The 25,855-nt window shown below is 37.9% G+C and overlaps 1 protein-coding gene across 1 annotated transcript in view; it reads left to right on the top strand.

Annotated features, from left to right (window-relative positions):
- Positions 1 to 25,551, top strand: part of ST18 (ST18 C2H2C-type zinc finger transcription factor) — a 95,542-nt gene extending 69,991 nt beyond the window's left edge. Inside the window, exons 12-21 of the mRNA XM_036378952.2 lie at positions 5,378 to 5,493; positions 8,677 to 8,739; positions 9,533 to 9,601; positions 14,710 to 14,772; positions 14,868 to 14,948; positions 15,992 to 16,213; positions 18,263 to 18,351; positions 19,836 to 19,939; positions 22,114 to 22,257; positions 23,017 to 25,551. Coding sequence (XP_036234845.1) covers positions 5,378 to 5,493; positions 8,677 to 8,739; positions 9,533 to 9,601; positions 14,710 to 14,772; positions 14,868 to 14,948; positions 15,992 to 16,213; positions 18,263 to 18,351; positions 19,836 to 19,939; positions 22,114 to 22,257; positions 23,017 to 23,157 — 1,092 coding nt within the window. The 3' untranslated portion in view covers positions 23,158 to 25,551. The remainder of the gene's footprint in view (positions 1 to 5,377; positions 5,494 to 8,676; positions 8,740 to 9,532; positions 9,602 to 14,709; positions 14,773 to 14,867; positions 14,949 to 15,991; positions 16,214 to 18,262; positions 18,352 to 19,835; positions 19,940 to 22,113; positions 22,258 to 23,016) is intronic.
- The last annotated feature ends 304 nt before the right edge of the window (positions 25,552 to 25,855 follow it).

Raw genomic sequence — 25,855 nt, 5'->3', positions numbered from 1 at the left:
TCTGTAGGTCTCTAAGGTAAGGGAAACAAAGGTTACCATCATTAGAGTCTGCTTTTTAAATTTTGTTCCTAATGGCTCAGTCTTGTAACACAAACACCCAAATGGACTAGCAATCACCAGGGGAAAAAGGAAAAACAAAACAAAAATAACCCCAACAAATAAAATCCAACAAAGAGAGTTTTTTCATGCTGAAACAAAAGACAATTTTTACATACCAACTCTCTAGACTTCTAGACAACTTGCTATCTAAGCATTTAAACTCACACTTAAAACCTAGTCAGTAATATTCTTTCACTGAAAGACTTTTTATTTTACATCCTGCTATAAATTTCTGCCACTGAGTCTTATATCTCTAACTTGCTACTTATGTCATCAATCTTCTAGAGTGTCACTTCCAAATCAATAGTTGTCTTAATTTTGGTTTTGTTTCTGTTTTGCTCTTTCATGTCTGTTTATCCTATCTTGAAAACAAGGCAGCATAGTCTACTATGGCCTTTCTCTCTTATTCTTCTACTTATGGCAAATTTGATTTAATTTTTTTTTTTTCTCATGATCCTGATTTTCAGGATGTGGACTGCTTTCATTTCTCTTAAATCAGGAAGGGATCACCAGCTCTTTAAAAGGCTGATTAGATAAAAGCCTATGTTGCAGCTTTCAGAAACAAACTAAAAGATGTCCTAGTTGGAAGGTTTTATACTACTTACTCCTTGTTTGGTTTTATATATCTAGTAATAGAATTTGATCATTATATTAATATGAAATTATCTTTTGTCCAAATATCAAATCTGATGCTTCAAGAAAACATTGATGGGGTAAAGCTATTTACAACTGAGATTTAGGGATCAAGGCATTCAGTCCAAAAACGACCTGGAATTTAAAGATAATTCAGTTGCATGAGAAAAAAAATCTATCAGCACTGGGTAGAAGGTTGCAATGTGTCCACTGAAAAAGCTTGTATTTCTTGGAGGCTGGGCTGTCTTGACCCCTTTGCAGTCTCCTCTTTGGGGCTAGTGATGGTCTCTATCTCACCAATGACAGAACAATTCATGTCCCGGGGTTTTGAAGTGGATTTGACCTGAAGCAGGAGGCTGAGGGCTCAGGCCCTTCCCCATTCATGCTGCAGGATGAGCAAGCACATCCAGCTTTGGGAGGACTGACTTGCTGCTGGGATCAAGAGGTGTCACAGATTTGGCAGAGGACCTGTCATGTCACTCCTCCTCCCCGCTGCCATCACAGCTCAGCAGAAGAGCCAAGACAGGAGCACCTCCACATCCCCCACAATCCATGCCTGACTTTCACAAGGCTAGGATGGGTGTCTGGATGTTTCCCTGTCTCTTTCCAGCACAGGGAATTGGAGGCAACTAAACTGCCCAACAGGACATAATGGTCCAATGCAGTCAGGCACTGGTGCCCCTTGCACTTGCTGCTTTGACACTGTGCCTTTTGTCCCTAATTGAAGATCTGGCCCCAGATCTCTGCTGTGAGATTTTGGTGTCCCAGGGAGCCTTGATACATCCAGTGATGACAGGGCCAGAGGCTCTGTTTTCAAAATCAAAGACTGGCAGTTATCCTTATGCAAAGAAAATGACTGATTATATCTATTTCTAATTCATTGTTATCTGGTTCATATGCACAACAGTTGCTTAATTTTGGTGGTAATTTCCAGAAAATATTGTCTCTCTCTCTCTCAGCAAAATAGCCTGTCCAGATGCCCCCTTAAAAAAAAAAATCTGAATTTGGAAAAAGCTCAAAATCTCTCCAAAAGGAAAGCACTGAGAAATAACTAGAGCTGTCAGTTAGTTCAACTGTCAGTTCTCCAAAGATTTCAGGGCTTAAAAATGTTAAAAGTGCCAGATGCTATTATCTGTTATTCATGTTACCATTATGTTCTGGTCTTTGCTGAAATCAATATAAACTTCCATCTGTACATTAATGGAGAATCATTGCTTGCTTTCTTTCAGTAGTGTGCATGCATGAATACACACATGCTCTTTGCAGGAAATAGTAGTGCTTGGACCAATTGGGATGGTTCTGATTTTTCTTTTAGTCTGAAATTCTTTAGATTTTAATAGCATTCAACTATAAATCCATTCAAATGGAAAAGGAAAAATTATACATACAGTTGGGTTTGACTAGCTGTGATGATCATCACCCAACATAACAGAAAGAGAGAAGTGCTAAAGGTGTTTTCCCAAAGGATTATCTCTCCTTCTAAAGATAAATAGCTGGAGAAGTACACAAGCCAAGACATGATGGTCTACTTTTAGTCTTAAGTGCAGCGGATCAAAAAGTATGTAAGGTTCTAGAAAGGCAGAGTTTCAGTATTCCTTTGCCTGCATTTCCTTTGCACTGTCCTGATTTTGCAGCTTCTACACATATGAAGACTTTATGTTGCTTGAATAACACCAAATGTCCCTCAAGGAACTAAGAAAATTACTAAAGGTGACTAAAAAGTCACCCATTTAAATGTCTATATATCTCCCTTACTCCTGGGAAATATACTAGGAAAAAAACTGTATAAAATTGTTGTTGTTTCTGTATGTATGTGTGTGAATAGCTTTATTTAAAAAAAAAATTAGAAATCTTAATAGCTCAATTCAGGAAATTCACCATTAAAATTTTGAAAAAAACCTAATTATTTAAAGATAGAAAATTAAAATACTGCAATTCTAAACCCTCTATATCAGTTATACTGGCGGCTATAGGTGTACTCCTGTCAGTCTTCACCATGAAGTCTTGTTTTTATTAAATAACTCTGTGAAATGAAGCTGTGAACTGCAATACTGTAGTGTTTTGTCAAGCCTTGGATATAAATAATTCTCCATCAGTCTGCTCTGTGCAGCAGGTATCAGACAGTGACACGATGAATAACTCACACACACACACTCACACACAAAGTTTCTGATCCATCATCAGCGAAAGATCAGAATATCTTTCATTTAAAACAAAGAAGACAAGTTACACAAATATAAGTTACACATATCAAAAGATTAACATAGCCTGCAGCACAAACAGTTATGGCAATTCTGGTGTGCTGCAGGTGCATCCTGAGGTACAAGACCCAGATCAGGATCAGAGTGGAGTGCTAGAGGGTCCTTTTCAGCACCCCCTACTCCAGGCTGCCCTCAGAAGAAGTGGAAGAGGCTGATGTATGGCTGGTTTAGATACACAGGATCCAGGCAAGGCATGCTTTAAATTTTTAGAAACACACATCAGTTCAGTGATGCAGATGTAGCCTGGCAGAGTTACTTGTTAGACAGGAAACTGATAAACCACCCTTCTTTAACCTCCATTAAATTAAGTGGAAACCATTTTATCTGTGTTTTTTGAAGTTATTTTGACATCTGAACCCTTCTAGCTGGCAACAGGGTATTAGCATTTTTGGGTTGTTTCCTTGGGGAACTTTCAGTTTTACAGTAACTCGTACCAGTGATGATCCCTGCTTGCACTTATGTGTTTGTAAGAGAGGTAGGTCAGAACCTGTGGATAGAAGTAGTCAGGAATTCAAATACCCATGGCAAAATCACCCCTACACGCCTCTGCCAAAATTACCCCTATATGCCACTGGGAACAAGATTTAACTCAAGTTCGGAAAAATATCTTTGATGTTTCTTGGATCTTGAACAAAGCTGACATCCATTTTTCCACTTTTGCATTTTAGCATTTTAGTTTTCATGTTTGGAAGACTTTCAATCAATTATTATTTCTTCACTAACATCAAGACCTTCTGCAGTTGCTAATTTTCTCTGTTGCTTCTTATCTGAAGTTCTCCTTTAGAAATATAACTCCCCAAGCCTGAAATATATGAGGGTTTTTCTATTTATTTAAAATAATTACTCATTAATTACTGTGAGTGCTTAGTAGAGCTGAATATATGTATTTTTGCTTTCTATATTTGTATCAGATTAGATTATTCTCAAACAAATTAACCCTACAAATGTGGTTGAAAAAATCAGTAGTAATTGATACAGCAATATTATGGCATCATTTCTATATGTATGTGAAGTGTGAATTACAGTAGGCAGTAGGTAGCCAGCAGCAGAATGCAGAAGAAAGTCATATTGAGGATTCAGCCTCCAAACAGGCAAAGATGAGCTGCCAGAATTGAGGACCATATGGAAGCTTTATCAGAAGAAACACCCCTGCAGAGCTTACAAGACCCAGGAGGCAGAAACTCCATTTTCAGTCCAGATTCCACTCAGCTCTGCACTCTGTGTTAACAGCTCTGCAGACAAGCCTGCTCCTCTGTCCTGGCACATTTGTCAGCTGCACAAGCCCAGAGCATCCATGGCACCAGCACTGTGAGTTTAGCAGAGGCTGGGACCATTCCCTCTCAACCATGGGCAGCAGTTTCTGCTCCTACAGATGGTAATCTCTGGGAAACACCTGAGTATCGGAATGGAATTACAAAACCAACGTGAAGTCCAAGAAGGGATTCATAGACGTCTGATAATTGATGCTATAAACTTTGGAGAATTCTTGAATGATAAAATAGCTACTGAGCAACCCTCCAGAAAGAAAATACTTATCTTTCATAAAGACAATAATAATTGAAAGCATTAAGTCTCAAAACAGTAGAAACCAAGTTATTTTGAAATTATAAAAGAAGATTTTTCAGAAAACAAAAATTCCATTTCCTACGAGGATTCCAAGTTTCCAAAATGCCTTCTCAATGGAGCGAATGCTCATGATTCATACCATCCACTAAACAGCATGGTAGCAGTGATGATTTAGATCTACAAATAGTAGAAATCAAGAACTACCCTTAGCAGCCTGCAATTAAGAAAGCTTTAAAGTTGTTTTGTTCTTTATGGTTTTTATTTTAACAAGAATCTGCTCTTTCAATAAAATAACAGGACATTCCATTCCACAAACCTAAAAAGCTTTGCATTAACATTTGCATATGTAAATAACACTTTTTAAAATTTAGTACTGCAATTTTGTAATTTATGGCGCAATGGCTACACCAACCGTGTTCAAAAGTCAGCAACGTACTTACACAGCAAATAAAAAGAACATAACTGCCAAAGCCTAGTTTGGCTCTACCAACAACCACTTCTCTGTGTACATTTCTTTGGCCTTTATCACCATCTTATTAAACAAACACAAATTTCTCCTATATAGTCTCCTTAAACTAGCATCTGCTTTCAGAAATATTTACACAACAGTCTTAAATGTCTGCCTGTAAGAACCTGAAACTATGATATACTAAAATTTCTTCATTTCTGTCCATAATTTCATAATTTCTTTTTAATATTTTTTTTTTTTACTTTTACAAGAGGATCTCTTCTTGCCATGGCAAATTAAATTGTTTCTTGAATGTGTGGGAAGACTTGAAGAGAGAAACCTTTTGTTGCATTCTCATTTCATATTTCAGAAAGATCCAGTGAGCTCTCCAGAAAACATGGAGGAAAAGAAGTACCCAGGAGATGTTTCCATACCCAGTCCTAAACCCAAGCTCCACTCAAGAGATCTCAAAAAGGAACTCATCACGTGAGTCACAAAAAATGCTGTATTTTCCTTTGCCCTGGTAAAGACTGGCTATGCTGCTGTTCTGACTTCTGTTTTGAAGCAGATTTGCAGGAGCTGAGCAGGGAGACTTGTACAATTCCCTGCCAGTAGTTAGTTCCACATTGTGGGTATGCAGACATGAGGTTTGGAGCTGCGACAAGTCAGAGTGTGCCTGGGGGTCTGGACAGATTAATGACTAAATTTATACTGGGTGCCACTCCTTATTCCTCAGATAGATAGGTAACAAGTGGGCACTTGCACTTAACTCCTTCTACAAAACACACAGTTTCATAACATGCTACAGATTGCCTCTGCTAATGCTTATATAATTAAATAAGCTTTAATTGAACAATTGTCATTATAGACCCATTGCTTAGAACTTGTGTAGAAGCAGTTAGGATTTCTCAGATAGAAAACATGCAGAGTTCATAAAAAGAAAAAATACAATACAGAATGGGGTTTTCCAACCTGTAGGAAACAGGTTTACGTCCTCCACCTGCTTCCTTCCAAGCAGAATTAGTTATTCAGTCTCACTGAAAATCCAGTGGCTGTAGAAATTCACACCCTGCGACTATAGGCTAATACTCTCTTTTTCCAGTTACTGAACTGCACTTGCTCTGTGTTAAGTTCCAAAACTTTACTATCTAGAACAGCAAATAAATTCTATTAAATCTCTCTGCATACAACAGCTTGCTTCAGTTTAGAATTTTTCACTAAAATTGTCCCAAGCAGCTCATACCACAAGTCACTCTTTAAAAATCACATCTAGGCTCTTCATAAAATCCCTTTGGGTTCACATCAATATCATTTTGATACTAACACAGAGTTTTCACTGTAATAGTCAACAAGGACTCAGCAATCATTTTTGGCATTTTTATTTTTGTCCCAAAGCAGAGCAGGTCTCTATGAACAAGTGTGGTTGTGATGATAGCCCGTAACTGCAGGCTCACTCATGAATGAACAAGTCACATCACGCCAACTTGTGTCCTGCTCTCCGGGCTGGGTGGCACTGAAGCTGTTATAGCTGCCTCTGTCCCTAGAATTTACATTTCCCTGGGGCAAGCTGCTGTGAAGAGCCATTCTTTCCCCCCATGTCATGCAGTCTGCATGTTGTCTACTCACCACATTATATCTGCAGTCATAGTTCATGACCTAAATTGCTACAGGTCAGGTTGTCTTGCCTCTTCTTCTAAAACAAATGCATACAAAAATCACTGAGAGTTTATTTGCTGAAGGCTAATGGATTTTCTTTTGTAGTATTTATTCCTTTGTCATACTGACCTGTTTTGAGATACCTGTAATATACTTTTCTAGTCTCCTAAATAATAACATCAAAGTATTTACTAGAGCAATGATGAGCTTACAGTGGTTCAAAAAGTATCTAAAAACAGGTATATAAAATGCAATTGTGGCAAAAATTAAATAAAGAGTAGTTTTAATTTATCAGAGTAATCCATAGGCAATATAGAGATCAGACTGCATTCCTGTGATCCCACTGAGCTCAGATATTTTACTGAAAAATTCAGTACAGTTGGCTCCATCATGAGGAAGCTTTTAAAATGACATAAGCACTTGCAGAGAAAAATTTTGAATGTGGTTAGCACAGTTGGAGCAAACTACTGTATGAATCCCACCATCTAGTATGTGCTTTCTATTTTTCCATGTAAATTCTGTTGGCCATAACAGCATGGCTCAGGTTGAAATGGGCTGTGAAAATGAGGCTGATGTCTTCCTAAGGCTTTTTTACAGATTTGAAAAACTTCCTAGCATTCTGCCAGCTCAGAGAAAATAGCCAGGTGAGCATCTCAGGCACCCCTTTTTTCATTAGCATGGAGCACTACCTAACAGTTTTTGTGCAGCATCTGCTTGCCCTTTTTATCCATATTCCCAGTGAAAGAATAACAGTTCTTTGTAAGGCAACTCTCCAGGGTTGGTAAGAGTGTTTCAAAGTACTGTACAAAGGTATATTTAATTCACCCTCCCATCCATGCACAAGTTGCATTTCTTGGTAGCTTTCCTCTTTTACAGAGGACTGCATCCCAGCTTGACTTCAGTGTTACAGCTGAAGAAGGGCTGAGGAAAAAGAGAAGCTATAACATCTTCTCCAGCATGCCTCCATCTCGTGATTTAAATGAGTATATCTGTTCTGTTAAACGTGCACCTGGTTCCAGCCAGGACAGGGTTAAATTTCGCAGTAGCCAGGAGGTGGGGTGGCTGAGGGTTATTCTATAACCTCACCCAGGGAGAAGGTTTTCCTCCCAGTCATGTAAACTTGGCAAAGGCAGGGGTTGGGTAACACCAGTTCTGTTCTGAGCAATCATTTGCCTATCTTGTGCACTTTCTTATGGATATTTTTGCTGTTACCATTCATTTTGTTATCTCATTGCTGTTTCCAGTGATTTGTTCTTATTTTGAGATGTGGCTTTCACCTTTTGTGCCTCCAATTCTACTCCCCAACCTGCCGCAGGGGAAGGAGGAAGGGAGGGGGAGCAAGCAGCCTATGGTTTAGAGAGTCTTGGTGGGAACATTAATTTAAAGAGTACAATTCCCAAACCACAACAACCTTTGTATCACTTCTCAGTTCATCTGAGCAACAGCTTGAGAAATTTTTGTTCTCTTTCGGAACTTCAGATGTGTAATATTGAAGTGCTTTCTCTTCTGCAAGCAATCCTAACATCTTTCTCACTTGTATCAGTAAATAAATATTGGATATGTTTCTAAAGAAGGTGCCTTATTTTAGTCAGAAGTGAAAGAAATTATTTTAAATATTACTGTTCTCTGGCCTCCAGTATGTTATACTTGAGGTCAGATCAGAAACTTCAGCTCCAGGATTTATGAACTGCTGTGAAAATTTTGTGCCAATAATGAAGAGTCTTTTAAGAACCCACTTTATAAGCAAAATACCTATGCAAAGGTAACTCTATGCAGATAAAATAAGGGTTTGAATTATTTGCACCATGGAAATAGGAAAAATTCTTTCCCTCTGTGTGTCAAGCAATAATTAAAAACTAGAATGAAGTTTTTCTAGATTACTGCAGTGTCGTGACAGTGTGTAATGATGAACGTGATTGCCTTAAGGATCATTACATAATTCACTGCAGAGTATGGTGAGCTGTGTGGTGCATTTTATATACTCTAATTTCTCATTCCTTCTTCTCTGCACAGCTGTCCAACCCCAGGATGTGATGGTAGCGGTCATGTAACAGGAAACTATGCCTCACACCGCAGGTAAGAAACAACAGGAAGCCTGAAACAGGAAATAGAGCTACTTCTAGCTCTTGTCATCTTTGAACCCCTTTGTCCTAACCATGGATAAGTATTCAAAAACAATTTGCAGAAAATAATCCACAGAGAAACCCAGCTGTTTTCCCTGATTTTTTTATATTTGTGAAGTTGTGGACTTAATACACTGAGGCAGTTAAGCAGCATATGCTTATTACTGTAGCTGCATTTCTCAGCTGAGACCTGCAGAAAAGTCATTTAGTGAAGTTTGCATTTCCCCGAGCGTACAAGCAGTCTCTATACAGATGCTGTTGCATCTGATTATAAATGAGGTTTCTGCATACCTCTTTAAGAATGCTTTTGAAATTCATAATCGGCTATTATAACCTGAGGATACTAAACATTTTTTTCAAAATTACCTACTGCCAACCTAGGTGTTGAAACAACAATTTCCTGCATTTCCATTGGGAGCAGAATGGAAATGTTTTTTGCCTTCTACCAACCACGTGGACCAGATCCTCTAGCTATCCTTCATATAGGAAACATAAAGGATGGATTCTGTGTACCACTGTCCCCTCATAGCAAAGCTTCACAGGGGCTAGAAACCTTTGTCCCAAACTACATACTTTTTTAGTTATTTAAGAACCACAGCCTTATGTTTGTCCTTCTTCACCAAGAATAAATATTTGAGAGTATAACTTTAACTAATATAAATCATATATTGTCTGGATGTTGGTGTTTTAGATAAAAATAAATGCTTTGGTTTAGTAAAATATTTCACATCAGGTTTTCTTTTCAGTGTTTCTGGGTGCCCATTAGCTGACAAGACATTAAAATCCCTTATGGCTGCTAACTCTCAGGAGCTCAAGTAAGTATTGACAATAGCACAAATGTTACTGTTCTTTATCTTTGACAAACATGTTCCCTGTGTTATTGAAGTTGTAAATTTGAATTTCTCAGAGCACCTTACAATTCACACTTTTTTCTGAAAAGTGTAGTGAATTGGTTTGAAAGCTTTTGAGTGAAATAAAGTTTACTTTTCTCTATTTGTCTTTCTTTTTTCTTGTACCCCTTCATTTTCATTAATTAATCAGGGCCTGGGGGGACAAAAATTGTGAACACTAGGAAAGATGCAGTTTTCTCAGTATTTCTGAATCAGAAAGGAATAGAAAATATCTAATATGTAAGAGGTATCTGGCAAGTGATCCAGATAGAATTAATTGGAATTATTTAGTAAGAAATAAATCTAGTTAGAATAAATCTAAAAAATGAGACCAGAATACCTGCAAATCCTTTTTTATTTGTCACTACCCTATTCTATGAGTTTAATGCCACTGAAGCAGGCATCAAGTCATATGATTTTATGCTGGCATAATTCTCACCATGAAATGTCACTTACAAAAGGACTGTGCAGGCTTTGCTATATAGACAGATGTATAGGGACATATGAATATTTCAAAAATCTGTAGTCAAGAGAGGCACTGGCAACCAGTCATCTAGTTATTGAATTGGCTTTGTCAATAAGGATGTGGGGAAAAGGGAAGGATAATTAGAGGTCTTTCATAGCTTTCCCTCTGCAACTTGTAAATTGGATCCCATAATAGATGGCTTGGAAAAATTCATGAATGCATGTAAAAAGGGGAGAACTCTGTGACTGTCCTTTCTGTCCTTTAGGTTCATCCCTAGTCCAGATAGAAGAAAATAAAGTCTGATCATGGCACCATTTTCCTTTTCTAATAGTATTAATAGCAGAAGTGGCTACATTTAGGCTCAGAGCATTGTTTGCCTTCCCCAGATCCAATGTTAGTGGTCTTATTCCCCAGCCTTACAACTTCAGTTATAATTGAAATGCTGAACTGATGGTATGAAGTTGAATGTACAGGAGATGCAGCAAAATAGCAAAGAAAGACCATTTACATAGGCAGCTGTCCAAAGCAGTTCACAAAGCCAGTAGGTAAACTGGCACACTGGCACAATGCTGCATTTTTTGACATTTCTGATCCCAAAAGGTATAAAATTTCGGTTTAGTTTGTTTTAAAAAGAGCAGAATGGTTAGCAAGGAACTGGCTTGCAAAAATGCTGACAAATTTGAAGTCATTTGCTGAGTCATATATATTTGTCCCTGCTTTTATTGGCTTTCTGCCATACAAAGACACTCACACAAATATTTTGAATAGTTGCTCCTCATGCATCACCCCCCCGCCCCATTCATGTGTGAATAAGTAAATTTGCATACCAATATGGTTATTTTTCCACTAAAGCTTCTAGAGTTTTGGTCATGCCATAAGGAAAGAGGAGCAACAGCATATGACTTAAATGACAAACTGCACACTGTACGCCATGTATAATAAGTGAGTTGTGAAAGACAAAGTCAAAGTTCATGGACATTTCACAGACAGAAATATGTTGCATAACGCAGTTAGCATTTAATTTCAATTAACTAGAAAAAGAGCAAAAATCAAAATCTGTTCACAGACAATTTGCAAAAGAAAAAAAGGCTAAATAAAATTATTTTTCACAAGTGTACCACCTCAATTTAGGTTCTTACAAACCTAGTTCAGGTGATATTTTGAACAAAACTTTGCTTCTGTCTAAATTAAATCTTTTTCCAAAATGCTACAATCATACTTGTTCTGGTATAGTGATAGCAATAGTTAATTGTAGCATTGCTATGTGAGCAGAGGGCATAAATGCTCATAGAATCAGGCCAGGAAAGTACCCTCATGTAGTTAGGCATGAATATGAAAAAGCTGTGTATTTTTCCAAATGTTATTCATGTTTAATTTGCCAGAATCAAGATAAGATTTTGGCTTTAATTATGAAACTCTATGCCAGCAAAGATACAAGGCTTCCATGTGATCCACAGTTTGGAAATAAGGAAGATCTGCTCAGAAAGTGGGCCTGTGACTCAGATTCAAGAAAATTTCTATATGAGGATTCTTGCCGCTCAGAACAATCTGAGGTGGTCAATTTAAAACATAAGTTTGATGATGACTCAGATTTTAAAGCTAAAAGGGATAATTAGGGCTGATATCCTATTTAATCAAAGAGCTTGCTTATCAAGCCTTAAATAATTTTAAATGTGTGCTTTAGAGAGGTATTTACTTACAATTCAGAAACTTTTAGGAATAGGTGGTCAGTCCTACCCTTATACTCATTTTTTGCAGTGGTTAAATGCCATTTTTTAGGAGAGATTTGAGCAGTTTTTCTACATGGGTTCCACATAAAACATTGATACTGATTTATACTGAGGTTTAATGCCTTCCATAGGCAGTATAACAATTTCAGAAAGTGGTTTTCTCAGCTGACCTCTATGGGTTTGCCTTGACTACAGTTCATATCTAACACATCTGGTCAAAAACATTTCAGCTTTTGAGGGAGAAAATGTACCAGAAGTGCTCCTAAACCTGCAGCTCAGCATTTAAATTTTACTTGTAGTTGTAGTTCATCTTCCTAAAGATAAAGCAATCCTCTTGGAGAAAGGGACAAAATAGGAGGTATTCAATGCCCATTTGCAAGAATTTATATGTGAAATCACAGAGATTTATTTTTGAATAACAACTTTGGAAGAATTGTGAAAGAACTTGTAACCTACAGCCACCTGAGGGTTGACATCTCTTAATTTGATGTCCTGAGACCTCTGGCCCTTCAATGTAAATCTTATTTTCTTGGCTCTGCACAGGAATTGATTATAGAGGATGATTCCCTAAGCTGGGGCACCAGTCCAAACATCACTTAAAAGCTGATGAAATTCCCCAGCATTACTGATTGAAAGGCAATAGGTTTTTGGTGTATTTTGTGTTCTGGAATTTCACAATCCATACAAAGATATAACCAATATTTAGAAAACCCAATCCAGTTGTCAAGATTAGGAGTCTTGCTAATGAAGCTTTTTACTTATTTGTCAGTAGCCTACCTGAAATATCCTTTTACAGTTTCATTAGTCCTGACAATATCTCAGCCTGAAATCTTCAGTGACCTCAGAATAGCTTGGACTCCAATCCAGTTGGAAATCTGTCTGCTGTCAGAAGTGGTAACTACAGATGGGGTGATGTAAAATTTAGTTCAGTGTCCTTTATAAGTATATTCACAACTCCCAGACTTTCAGATCTGAATGTCTCACACAAAGAGCTTTTCTTAAATTAAAGTCCACCTCCAGTCTATGCAGGGAGCCCTTCCATCTGTGATCATCTGATAAAACAAGTAGCCAAAATTAATTTCCTTAGTTTTTGGCAGGTGTTCTGGATTTACTTGTGAGCATTCACACTCTCCAGACATCTGCCCTTGCTGCCTGCTCCACATGACATTGTGCCCAGTCCTTGTCCCACACTTAAACAGGTCAACATTTAGTACTACACAGTCAAGCATGTCCTGGCACTCTGCAAACCCCCACCTTTACCTTTGCTGTCAGTGTGAGGCAATTCATTCCACCAAAAATACAGTTCACTAAGTGTCATCATGAAATGTTTTGATATTATCTTAAAAAAAATTCATCCCTTTCTTCATTTGAAATAATGCTGAATTTTGCTTGAATAAATGTATAAATTTGCTCATGTCCAAAAGAAGTCAGATTTTTGACAAATTAATTGTTCACAGAAAACTAGTTTTAAATATTCTGTGAAGAGATGCACCTGCACACTCAGATGTGCTATTATCATTATATTTGTAGGTGTTTTCCATGGCAGCCTACCAATGACAAGATGAAATCACGAATCTCTTTAACTCAGGAAAGATTCAGTAACCACTGAAACCCTTAAGAGCATATTGAACCCTGCAACTTTCCTTAATGGTTCAGTACAACATTATTTGGCACAACTCCTTATGTAATTCTGATACTCTGTAAAAATAATAGCATTTCAAAGTCCCTTAGGGTTGCTTAGTATAAGAACTTTGTGTTGTATAATACAGAAACATAGAAAAGGCTGGCATAACTTCTAAGGCAAATGTTTTTTGGTGCTGCTTTGTTTGCTGAGGTATGTTAATCTTCTCTGAAAAAACCTCAAGCCAAACCACCCCACAAATATACAACAGCCTTAAATAAAAAAAAAAAAAAAAAAAAAAAAGCAGGAAAAAGAAAAATTAAAGAAAAAATAAAATCTCTGTACTTCTGAGATAGAAGGTGTTACCAGCGAGGTCCTGCTCCAAACCCCACAGAAGTCAGTGGAAAGACCTACTGACCCAAGCTGGCTTTTGGGGCATAGCAAGCAAGAAGCCCACCCTGCCAGAGTGCTGGCAAAAGCACAGTAACCAGCAGGCTTTTTTTTTTTTTTTATTGTATGGATGTTTCAATATTAAAAATTCATACTTGAAAAGGCTTGTTTGTCTTTCATACACAGAGCAACCCCTTAACTATGAGAAATAAGCATAATCCAATTGCTCAGCTGAACACCCAACTGAATCTCAAGCAAGAAAGAGATGGTGCTGTGGTATGCTTACAGGGCTAGAATACACAAATTATTAAATTCAAATTCTGGCTACCGTCTACCGATGCCCAAAAGTAAAACTGCTTCTCTGCTTTCATATCCCTTTCTGTAAATACTGGCAAAGTGCTTATTTATATCTCTACCTGAAAACATCATACCAAATAATAAACAAACACATAAAAGCAAATTTACAGATAGATCTATATCAAACTGCTTTTTTCTTCTCTTTGTAATGTTGATTCTGTACAAGGAAAAATGTTTGATGCAAACATTGATATAAACTAAGTAAATCAACGCATCATATACAATATATTTCATATTCCATATTAAGACTTTGCTATTTGGAAAAAAAAAAAAAACAACCAAGAAACCCTCCCCCAAAAAAGGGAGTCTCCTTATTTAAGGGAAAAAACCAAACCAGCGAGAGGTAGGTTTAGTTATTCAGCAAAAGCTCTGCTGTTCTTTCTTCCACTCTAGACAAAATATAGATTATACACATTATTTACTCTGTATCTTTGTGACCATATTTTGTAATTCCTGTATTATTCCATAGGTGCCCAACACCTGGCTGTGACGGCTCTGGCCACGTGACAGGGAACTATGCATCCCACAGAAGGTAACAACCATCCCATCACTTGGGGCTGCAGTGCTCAGGGCTCTCGGCTGGCAGCAGCAGAAAGAGGTGGCTCTTATTCTGTGTGCTTCTTTCAGCTTGTCTGGCTGCCCTCGTGCCAGGAAAGGAGGTATCAAAGTCACTCCTACCAAGGAAGAAAAAGAAGACCCTGAACTTAAGTGAGTACAGAAGCAGGGGTCCACCACCAGTGGAGGGGGGGAAACGGCCTGTGAGAGTCCAGGACTTGAGGAATCACAGGGAGATGCCCCAGTTAATCTCAACCCTGTGAGAACAGTGCCCAGAGCTGGAACCAAACCAAGCGTTTCTGCTTCTTGTGGAGTTGGTGGAGTCCATCACCTAGGAGACTGAACAGTGAGGAAGGATTGCTGTATCTGCTTCTATTGCTCCAATTATTTTAAAGAGTGCTATGCCAATGGGTTGAAAAATTTGGCAAAATGAAAGAAAATTATTACTGACTGAGGTGAAACATGTCAGCTAATTAAATCAGAGTGACACCTTAAAAATATGTTCCAGAGAACTTAAATATCTGTAAGTCTCACATCTTTTCTATATCTATGAATGAAAATTTCACTTAAAGTGAAAACTGGAAACTCCGTAGAGATTCACTACATTCCTGGCTTGAATGCACATTCCATTAAAATTTGTAAATGATAACTGCCAGAATATAGAAGTGAAGACTTAGTTGTATGGAGAGTTGTTTTAATACTTGCTAATGATATATGTGAAACTGCATAACACTGACAGAGCAGCACAAAAAATTCCCTCTCCTTTCTTTGCAAGTATTTGCATGGATTTCCATGCACGTTTGCCAGTTACAGGAACCGACTCTCTTCTTCATACCAAAGACCAAGATAGAAATGAGACAATGTTGACTTTCCATACACTTGAAGAAGTGTGATTTATTGCCCGTGATAGAATTTCAATTTTCTTTTCCTGTAAAATACTATCTAAAAGAATGTCTTATTTTCTTAGTCTCTACAGCTGTACTTTAAATTGCCTTATTTTAGTATCTGCTGAACTCCCCATAACTCAGCTTGACAAGAGTTGGATGCTCTGGTACAGTGTGCCAACAGGGACCAAGTCTTACTCCATTAAAGCAAAGTCGCAAAGGCAGCCAGAATGATTTTCTCGGGATTTTTTGAGAATTTTTTTGCCTGCTCTCTGCTGTGAAAATGAGGGTTCTTTTGCTGTGTTTCCGTAGATGCCCAGTGATAGGCTGTGATGGCCAAGGTCACATATCAGGTAAATACACTTCCCATCGCACTGCTTCTGGCTGTCCTTTGGCTGCCAAGAGACAGAAGGAGAGTCCTGTCAATGGGTCTTCGCTATCCTGGAAACTGAACAAACAGGAGCTGCCACACTGTCCTTTGCCAGGCTGCAACGGGCTGGGTCATGTTAATAATGTTTTTGTCACCCACAGAAGGTATAACTTTGTGTTTTCTCTTTTCATTTTTCCTTAACATTCCACTCTGAATTGGCAACATGTGAGTTTAGTCAGAATAAATTGTGCTAAAGTCTTTTGAGTAATAACATTGCAGTGTATCACATTTGTATCACATTAAAGTGATACAAAACAGAATTACTTTGAGAGACTTAAACTTTTATGTCTTTTTCTATGTTCTCATTGAAGCATGACTTTCCAAGGTGTTCAGATTAGTACAGTGTCTATGCATTTTAAAATTAAGTAGAATTCTTTCCTAGGGAAATATGGAGTTGTAGCTGCATATCTTCCAAAGAAAAGAGAAATATCATTGAAATGTCACCAGAAAAGTTTTAGCCAAGAGTCATTCATTTAATCTTTCTACCAGTGGAAAAGTTATACTCATAAACTTTGTATTTAAGCAACTAAAGTTACACAAAGAAAAAACAAGAAGCATGCAGCTCTTATATGGATTAAAAAAGTTCTAACAATCTTAGAAAGAAAATTATCCTTGCAGAGAAGAAGTCACACATCTAACGAAAAACAAACACCATCTATCACTGTGAAAAATAATAATCTGACTATATTGAATCAAAAATAATCAAGGACTCTGACTGGCAAGTTTGGTTTTCTGTCTTTAATGGTAATTAAGTCTACATTCTCTGTCTCCTTTGCTTTCTTCCTAACACTTTGAGCCAACTTCTCTGAAACAAGAAATGCCCATGGTCATTTGAATAAATTCAGTCAGAGTCCAGTGTTATCCTAATTTTATTTCCTACAACCCATCTAAAAGTCTTTTCATTAGGACACTACTGTAAATTGTGGCCAATTAAGCAAGTAGCAAAAACTGTATTTTATCTGGTAGCAATTCATAGTACAGATGATTCCTGTCCTACATGAGACTGGGTCACTCTCAAGATCACATTAGTTAAAAAGATGTAGCAAATATAACTCTGTCTGATATCCTTTCCTAGGATGTTAGAAACCTAACAAGTAACTCATGGCTTTTAAACAATCTCCCAGTTAGCTATCTGCTCTGGGCAGAGATAAGAAGCAGAAATTTAGAAATTAAGAACTAGCATCTTTCTGTATGGCTTTTAGCCAAGCTAATGAAAGCTTAGGTTTTGCTGCTTTGTTGTTTTTTGGGGTTTTTTTCAATGTGGAAATGCCATGTCTGTTAGGATTCTCTTTTTTAAAAAATTTTTACACACACATACACACACACACACACACACACACACACACACACACACACATCAACCATTTTCCTGTGGAACAAAATTTTCCCTCTCTCCTTACTCAGATACACCTAAAACCAAATCTTTCTGCCAGTTCTTCAGCATATGGGTATTTCTTCTTTGTTATTTATAAAGGTAGTATTAAGACAGTGCAATTCCTCTTAGCCCTTTAGTGGGCTATAAAAATTGCCTCAGATAATTACCAGCTGATGAAATTGTAAGCTTTGAAATAGCAAAATGTAATTTAATGTGAACAGTGGTTAAAAAGCAAACTGACTATCTAATGGAACCATTCAAAAAAGCTATTACAGCCTATAGGGTATATCCAGAGTTATTATTGTATTGATCATTACTATGTATCAACAAAGTGATACAATAATTGGGCACTGTGGACATCATCCCATTAACTAATTTTTTTTAGGATAGTAAACTTGCCATTTTAAATACCACACTCTCCTCTCCTTTGGAGCACAATCCCTTGATAAAAACAGCTTATAAGTGTTTGAATTTAACGAATTCTGTAAATGCATCTTCATATAGCTTAACAGGAGCTGCTACTGCAATTTTGTTTATTTTGAAATATGCTTAAGAGTTGTTTACTCATAGATTGAGATTTCTGTGCCAATTTTCAAGCTGGAATATACAGCTAAATGACTCTTTATGAGTTATGTCATTCCCTGAAGCCATGCTATAATGGAGATACTGATGTGACCTTAGGTACAGAGGTCTGTCTAAGTGCATGATAATATTGCCTGAAAGGATTGTTGCCATTTTCAAGTGGGTGCTAATGTTTTTTTTTTCCTATCTGTTTCAGCCTGTCTGGTTGTCCTCTGAATGCACAAACCATAAAAAAGGGCAAAATTTCGGAAGAATTAATGACTATCAAGCTTAAAGCAAGTGGCGGTAAGGAGATCTGTAAAAATTGATGACATTTATTTAGATAGAAGGGCCCTGACTCCCATTTATACTTGTGCCCCTTTATGCCATTCTGGCATTAATTCTCAGTACTTTGTCTCTAGCAATAAAAAATGGTGATTAACAAAAAATATTTGCATGAGAGATTATAAAATTATTCTTGTTTACCTCTTGCTAACTGAACATTGAGGATATGCTCTTGTACCAGAGCATTATTTTTGTTTTTTGTATCCTTTCAATATTGTTTTAATTAATAAACAATTAGTTACAGATCAGGAGGACTTAGCTATCTGAACAAGGTACGAAGGGAGAAATATTGTGGGCAGAAATTGACTCATCTCTCAAACTTCATTCCTACATGGTTTAGTATCTATGCAGTGCTTGTGCAATTTAGCTAACCTAAGTGCAAAGCAATAATTACCAAAGAGTTGCAGGGGGAAATGTGTAGGAGTCTCCCTTCTTATACAATGTGCTTTAGCAAGTTGGGCATTGAGCCAGGATTCAGGAAATTTAGTCTTTAGCCTCCAACTGCTGAGGAAAACGGTCGCATTACTGCTTGCAGATTTCCCATGCTGGCTCCCCAGTAGACTCGGTTCTAGGCTTTAAAGCAGTAACAACGGTGGCACAAATCTCCAGGCAGAGTTGGGCTCAGAGTGATACTAAGCAGAAACAGGCACATGCATTTGCCAGCAGCTGCTACAGCTCAGTATTTTTCAGGATAAGGCTTTCATTAAAGAACTGAAGCTTTTTTACTTTGCTATCTAACTTGTTGGGATGAAAAAAGTTCCTTGGTTTTTTTTGTTCTTTTTTTTTTTCTTTTCCCCTGTAATACTTGTTAGCTTTCTGAAAATGTCACCATTTCTTGTTATTTAAACTTCACTATTTATCAGATATAACTAAGGCTGTGCTTATTGAAGTTATTCTGCACAGGACCTTGCCCCCACAGAGATTCTTGCAAAATCAGAAGCAGGTAGAGATGAGTGAACAATTATAATAGTAAAGATGTTGCTCTGGTGTATTTCCTGAAAAAGAAGGGTTGCTGTTGCATTCCTTTAAAACAAAACAAAACAAAACAAAACAAAAAAAAAAAAAACCCCAAGCCAAACCAAATCAAACAAAAAAAAAACCCCACACTCAAGCACCATAAAAATCTCCTCATGTTTATGATAAACTTTCCTCTTTCTGGGCAATTTTTCCTTTCTGTTCCCTTCAGCTTGTTGTTGCATGATGCAGTGAAAAAAGAAAGTGTGAAAAAATTAGGACTAAGATAGCCCCATCTATGTTTCAGCTCATACAAATGTTTAACAGGAAGGAAAGAATTTTGACAGTAAAATCAAAGACAATATAAGGATCAATAATTTGTTGAAAAGCTTATTTTCCTATGGTTAAGTACCAGGTAATGCAGCCGGTTACTTATACATCATTCATGTGGACACTTTAAATCTGATGTTGTAATTTTCAACTATTTACAGGTATTGAGAGTGATGAAGAAATAAGACATTTGGATGAGGAAATAAAAGAACTGAATGAATCCAATCTTAAAATTGAAGCTGACATGATGAAACTTCAAACTCAGGTATGCCATAAATGTGAAACCTTTTCCTATGCTATGTTTAAGCACGATAAATAAATTAAATGCTATGTAAAAGTTATGTTTAAAAATAGCTAGTCTCCTCTGCACTTCTTTTTCCAAGCTCTTGTTTGTTGTTTTCTGTAAATGAGCAGCAGGTATTGTCTTAAAGATCTGCTGAATGACAAATTCAGGACAGTTTGTAGCTAACCATAGCAAGCAGACATGAAACATACTTACCAAACAAAATATCCATTTTCCTTTGTTGACCAAACATCTGCTTACCAAACCAGGGAGGTTCTATGACTTGAGTTTTTAGGGATGATAATTCCTCTTAGAAACCCAGTCCAAGTCTTAATGAGTACCTAAGAAAATTTTCCTAGTTTAGATCACCCACTGTCAATTATTCAAATAGTTTGAATTTTGCCTCCAGGCAACAGCTGGTAAGGAATGTATACCTTTCGCTAGTTTGTGTAGCAAAGGATTTTGATGGGAGTTATGCAAAAGAGTGATTCTCTTTCATTATTTTGTATACTGGAGAGATTAAGTTGGTTTTAATATGCTGATAGTGGTTCTATGGAGTGAGCTGTATAGCTTCATCCCTTCAGACTCCCATATGCACCTGGAGGTTAACCTGGGCAGATTGGGTAAAAGCATGAGCAGAAGCTTCAGAATTTTCAGAATAAAAGTGAAATAAAACTGTGAACAGAATATAGATCCAAACTGATCTAAACCAAACTGAGTGTACCCCCCCCTCTATTTGCACCACATTTAAATGAGCAGTGTTGACTCCTGCTGTTTTTGCAATAACCACTGAGTGTATGGTCTAAACAAGGTAGAAGCGTGTGCCACCGGTGCTGGATCTAAACAATCTGGCTGCACACCACAGCAGTTGTGGCTGTTTCCAGCCCAAACTGCACTGCAGGGGGGCTGTGCTCACTGTCTCAGGACACTTGGTCACTGTGCTATTTGCATGGAGATTGCCAAGTTTGTGCAGTCAGATTTCTTCTCCCTGGACTTTTTCCCTGGTGAAGGCAGCTTGACCAGCAAGGCCTGAACTGAACTGAACTGAACTACAGCAGAAGCCATAAATCTCCTACGTCCTTTTACTCTACCCCAGCCAGGTGTTAGACTGCTACGAACACCCTCCAGAGGAGGGGTTGTAGTGGATGACAGGCACACAAAAAGGGGTTTCTCACACTGGGGAGTTTTGCTGTGTGACTGTGCCTGAGCAAAGGAAGTAAAGTGGCCACCAGCAGGAAGCATTTAAGTAGTGCAAAGAGGTGCATGCTAATAAGGAAGGGTGGGCATGACAGTTGTGGGTATGACTGCACTGGTCAGTGCCCTGTGGAGCTGTGGTGGAGCACAGGGACGGCAGCCCTCAGTTCTGTCAGCCCTGCTGATCTGTCTGCTCCTGGGACAAGGAGCAGGGCAGGAGGAAACCAGACACTGCCATTGCTGGTTTTGTTTTTTCAGCACTGCTTTTGACATCTAAGCTTTCAGACCTGAGCTCTCACTTTGAAAAGATACCATTTTTTTTCTACCTTGGCTGCTTTTTCCTGCTCTTTCCAAAACCCTCCTTTCCATTCCGTTGGTCAGAGATCATCTTTGTGATACATGCACAGCCTCTCAGTTTCCTTTCCACTCTATTTTTTTCTCATTGTTCCCAGCACCAGGCCTGTTGCTAATCCCAGCAAGTCCAGAGATCACCCAGGAGCAGGGCAGGAAAGTCGCACAACAGCTAATACCCAATACCTGTGCAATGCTATTGTGGTTGAGCAGCAGGGATGCTGTAAGAGCAGGACAGCAATGAAAACACCAACCTCCTTTCTCCTTCCCTCTGCCAGCCCTGAGGCCACACTCCATCCTAGCTCCACACTGACCCTCCTCTGCAAGCTCAATTCCCTCCTCCCACTCTGGGGCACTCTCCTGTGCCTTGCTGCCACAAGGTTTCTCCATGAACCAGCAGCAAAGTCCCTCATTTCAGAGCAAATACAACCTCTTCTTTGCTCTGAATGTTCTGTGGAGAAGTTATGTCTCTCCTAAACAAAGCATAGCTGAGTTTCAGATTCATCATGGCCTCTCTCATAACCACCCAGCTGATATTTTGGGTTCAAACTGCAGTAACAATGCTGCCAAGGGTTTGTCTGTCTGTGTTTATGCCTGCCTGTCTCTTTTAGATCACATCTATGGAGAGCAATTTGAAAACAATAGAAGAGGAGAACAAACTCATAGAGCAGAATAACGAGAGCCTTTTGAAGGAGTTAGCTGGCTTAAGCCAAGCCCTTATCTCCAGTCTTGCTGACATTCAGCTGCCACAGATGGTAAGCCCACAGCCAGCAGGTTAACACCTTCTTTTGAGACTGCCTTGCCAGCACTCAAAGCAGATGAGCAAGCTCAGGGACTGGCAGGAGCACTGGAGCTGCAATAGCAGAGAGCACTTTTAGGCTGATTTGCTTTGCAAAGATGCATGATCATGAAGTCTGTGTGGTGGTAGGTGCAGTTGCTTTCAGGAATGAGCCAGCCCTGGTATCTCTGCCCTACACCACACCATGCAAGGCAGGCTTTTCCCTCAAACCTCCTTGTCTGAACACCCACCCTGCACAAAGAGTGAAAACTTCACTCTCATGAGAGCCCTCATTTACTCAGCTCCCAGATTAAAACCTGTGTCATACAGATAATTTTTCTGGAGACAACCAAGCTCCATCTTCTCAAGAATTTCACATCTTACTTTCAAACAAAGGCCAAATCCACAGAGGTACCCATGTTTCCAGTGCCCTTTCCAAATGTCAAGAGTGCCACTGGCAGATTAAGAAAGGACAGTTAGGGGGAGTGTCAGTCACAATCCCAGAGACAAATAGACAAATAGGCCACAAAAAAAAAAAAAAAATAAAAGAGGTTACACTAACCATAATATCTCCAACTCCTTTTCTTGCTTGGAGAGAGTATGGATTCCCTAGGACATGCAATGACTTCTCCCCAGTTGCTATATTGCTCCTTTGCCGTGCTTTAGGGTTGGGTGTTTGGGTTTTTCAGCCTTAATTTTACCTCCTACAATTATAATCTGTTTTGTCTCCATTTAGGGGCCAATCAGTGAGCAGAATTTCGAAGCATATGTAAATACACTCACAGACATGTACAGCAATCTGGAACGGGACTATTCCCCCGAATGCAAAGCTCTGCTGGAAAGTATCAAACAGGCAGTGAAGGGCATCCATGTGTAGGATGTGAAAGCTGCTGGGCAACAGAAATTACTTAACAGCAGTAAACTCCAGATGGATCTGTTAGGAGTTCATGTACTGCTAAGGGGTGTAGGTTGCCATGCTGCATTTACAATTGCAACATTGCACTAATTTTTTCCCAGCTGACATAAAAAAAGAATAAAACCACAACAGACTATTTGTATTAACAGCAATGCACTCTGTTAGTATATTGTATTTATTTCAGTACAATTTCTTTTTTTTTCTTCTTTTGCACTCAGTTTTTGTAAAGTGAATGTAAAAAGTGTGTGCGACTATTTTTTATATTTTTTATTTATTTCTAATCAAAGAGTTGGTTTTTTTATCTTTTAACAGCATTTTTGCGGCCTGCCATATTTTTACAATGTGTTTATTAATTTATTTTCCAATGGGATTTTAAATAGACTGAAAGCTATACTGTAAATTAAATAACTTGCTGGGTTTGTACAGGAAGAAAAAAAAAACCTATGAAAGTAACAAATGACTGAACCGTGGTTCTAGTTTTATTTTCCTCACATCCTGCTTTTTTATAATGGCTTTGTATCAGAAATGGGTTTGCAGTAACACGAGATGTGAAGATGCATGGAATGAGAAGATAAATGGTGCCCACTAGTGGGGAACTTGGGCTCTTAAAAGCACAGTATGCTGGAAAACAGTGTGTTAAAGAATATGTTAGCAATAATGAAATATAGCAATCAGCAAAGCACTTGACTTGGCTGTGTGATTTAGCCTATGAGAATGATTATTTAAAATGTTTCAAGAGAACTTCAGATTTATTTTACCACTGCAGCTTTTGTTCAGAGTTAGCTCATGGAGGGAAATGACAATTATCTCTAAACAAGAAGGGTAATTAGGTAGGTACTGGTACTTTTTTAGTATGAGACGTTGAGGTTTTAAGCAAGTGACCAGTATTGCAATGGATTTGGATTGAAAAAAAGCAAACACATCCCAAGCTAAAGGCTTTGTACATAATGAGTCGAACACATCTCCCCTGAAATGGCATTTAATACTGGTTTGAAGGTAATGGCAGCTGAGAAGGCAGCGGTCTGTCTGGAGGGCAACAGCACCCCTCTGGCACCACGGTGGTCGCTTGTCCCTTTGAATGACCGGTAGCAACACCGTGACTGGTTTCTCCCATCCTTCTTCACTAAGACTAGGCTGATACTGAATTTGTCACCAGTCTTCTGGTAGGGTCCCAAGTGCTACAGAGCAGACAGACAGGCGGAGGTGTGGACAGACGAGCACTTGCGCAGAGGTATCCAGTTAGCCTGGGTGTGGAACTTCTGAATCCGTCAGAAACTAGCGGTTGCTATAACAGAGGCAATGTCTATTTCAGGGATTGTAAGTAATTAAGCATTGTTTCAAAAGTTTTTTTTATATTTATTTTTTTTAAGAAAAAGGTATAAACAACCAGCTAAACTGCCTTTTTTGTATGCACACACACCTCATGTGCATATGTGCCTCAGTGTAAATGTATACATGGATCTAGCGTGTGTTTAATTTTTCCGTGCTATAATGAAAGTGTTTATTTTTATTAGCCGCATTTATATTTAGATTGAATATGATGGCATTCACAGGCTTGACATATACAATTATATTATTACTGTTCCTGCACAAAAGTACTATTCAGAAGTGATTCAACTCTCATGCACTGTGGTCACTGTTCTGCATTAGGTGGGGCTTGCTTTTTGTTGGGGGGTTGATTCAACTCTCTGATCTTAGTTTAGACAGGGGAAAATGTGTGTTCTTAGGAGCTGTGTTTATTTTTAAATTGATTTTTCAAAAGCTACCATATGTGCTGTCTAATATAAATAGGAGAACACCAAACAAAAATTTGCTATTAAAGTTATTGTTCTTGCTAAAAACTCAAAAAGCAAACATTTGTTATACTTGTTAAATGCATACAAAATGAGTTCACTCATTACAAAGACTAAAGTTTAATTTACTAAATATTTTAACAAATTTGTTATATATTTTATTTAAGTAAAAAAAATTCTCTTACTGACCTATGTATTTATTATTATGATTTACTATCGCTTCAGGTTAATTTATCTGTGTTTGGTTGTTTGCTCAGGATGTTCTGTGAAGTATGTTTGTATTTATTTGCCTCCCTCGTATTTGATGTGTTTTGTAATGTGCACTGTTTTTTTTTTTTTTCTTTCTGTTTTTCTTTTCTTTTTGTGTTTAAATGCATTGATGAGCTATACTGTAAATTAGACCTTTTGTAAAGAGCAATGATGTATGCATTTTTTAATTTGGAGTAGTTTGTATACTGTTTCTTCATACAATTAATATTTCTTACATCAAAACAACAAAATTGTGTTCTGTGCTGTACATTTGGTGTATGGTAGGAAATAAAATTGATAATGAAATATTGCAGCAAGTTTGTTGGGTTTTTTAGCCTCTAGATGCCAACTTATATTACACTTTCTTAACTGCACCTGGCACTATACAATGTGTCATATGTTTCACTTGCTTTGTGTACAAAATGTGTCACCCTCATAAGTAAATTTCTGATATAAATACTTTAATTAGTGTTTTACTTTGTCAATTTGAAATAAGGAGGAGAAAAATAGAACTGCTTAAGAGGTCCCTTTCACTTCTGAAGGGAAAAAAAGATTTGAGATTATAATCACTGCATTATTTAATGCATTCTTTTCTTGGCAGTTGTAGACTTCATTTA

Source organism: Molothrus ater, chromosome 1, assembly GCF_012460135.2.
Source record: "Molothrus ater isolate BHLD 08-10-18 breed brown headed cowbird chromosome 1, BPBGC_Mater_1.1, whole genome shotgun sequence".
NCBI lineage: Eukaryota > Metazoa > Chordata > Aves > Passeriformes > Icteridae > Molothrus > Molothrus ater.
The sequence above is the reverse complement of the archived record's forward strand: the minus strand, read 5'-3'. Positions and strand labels throughout refer to the sequence as shown.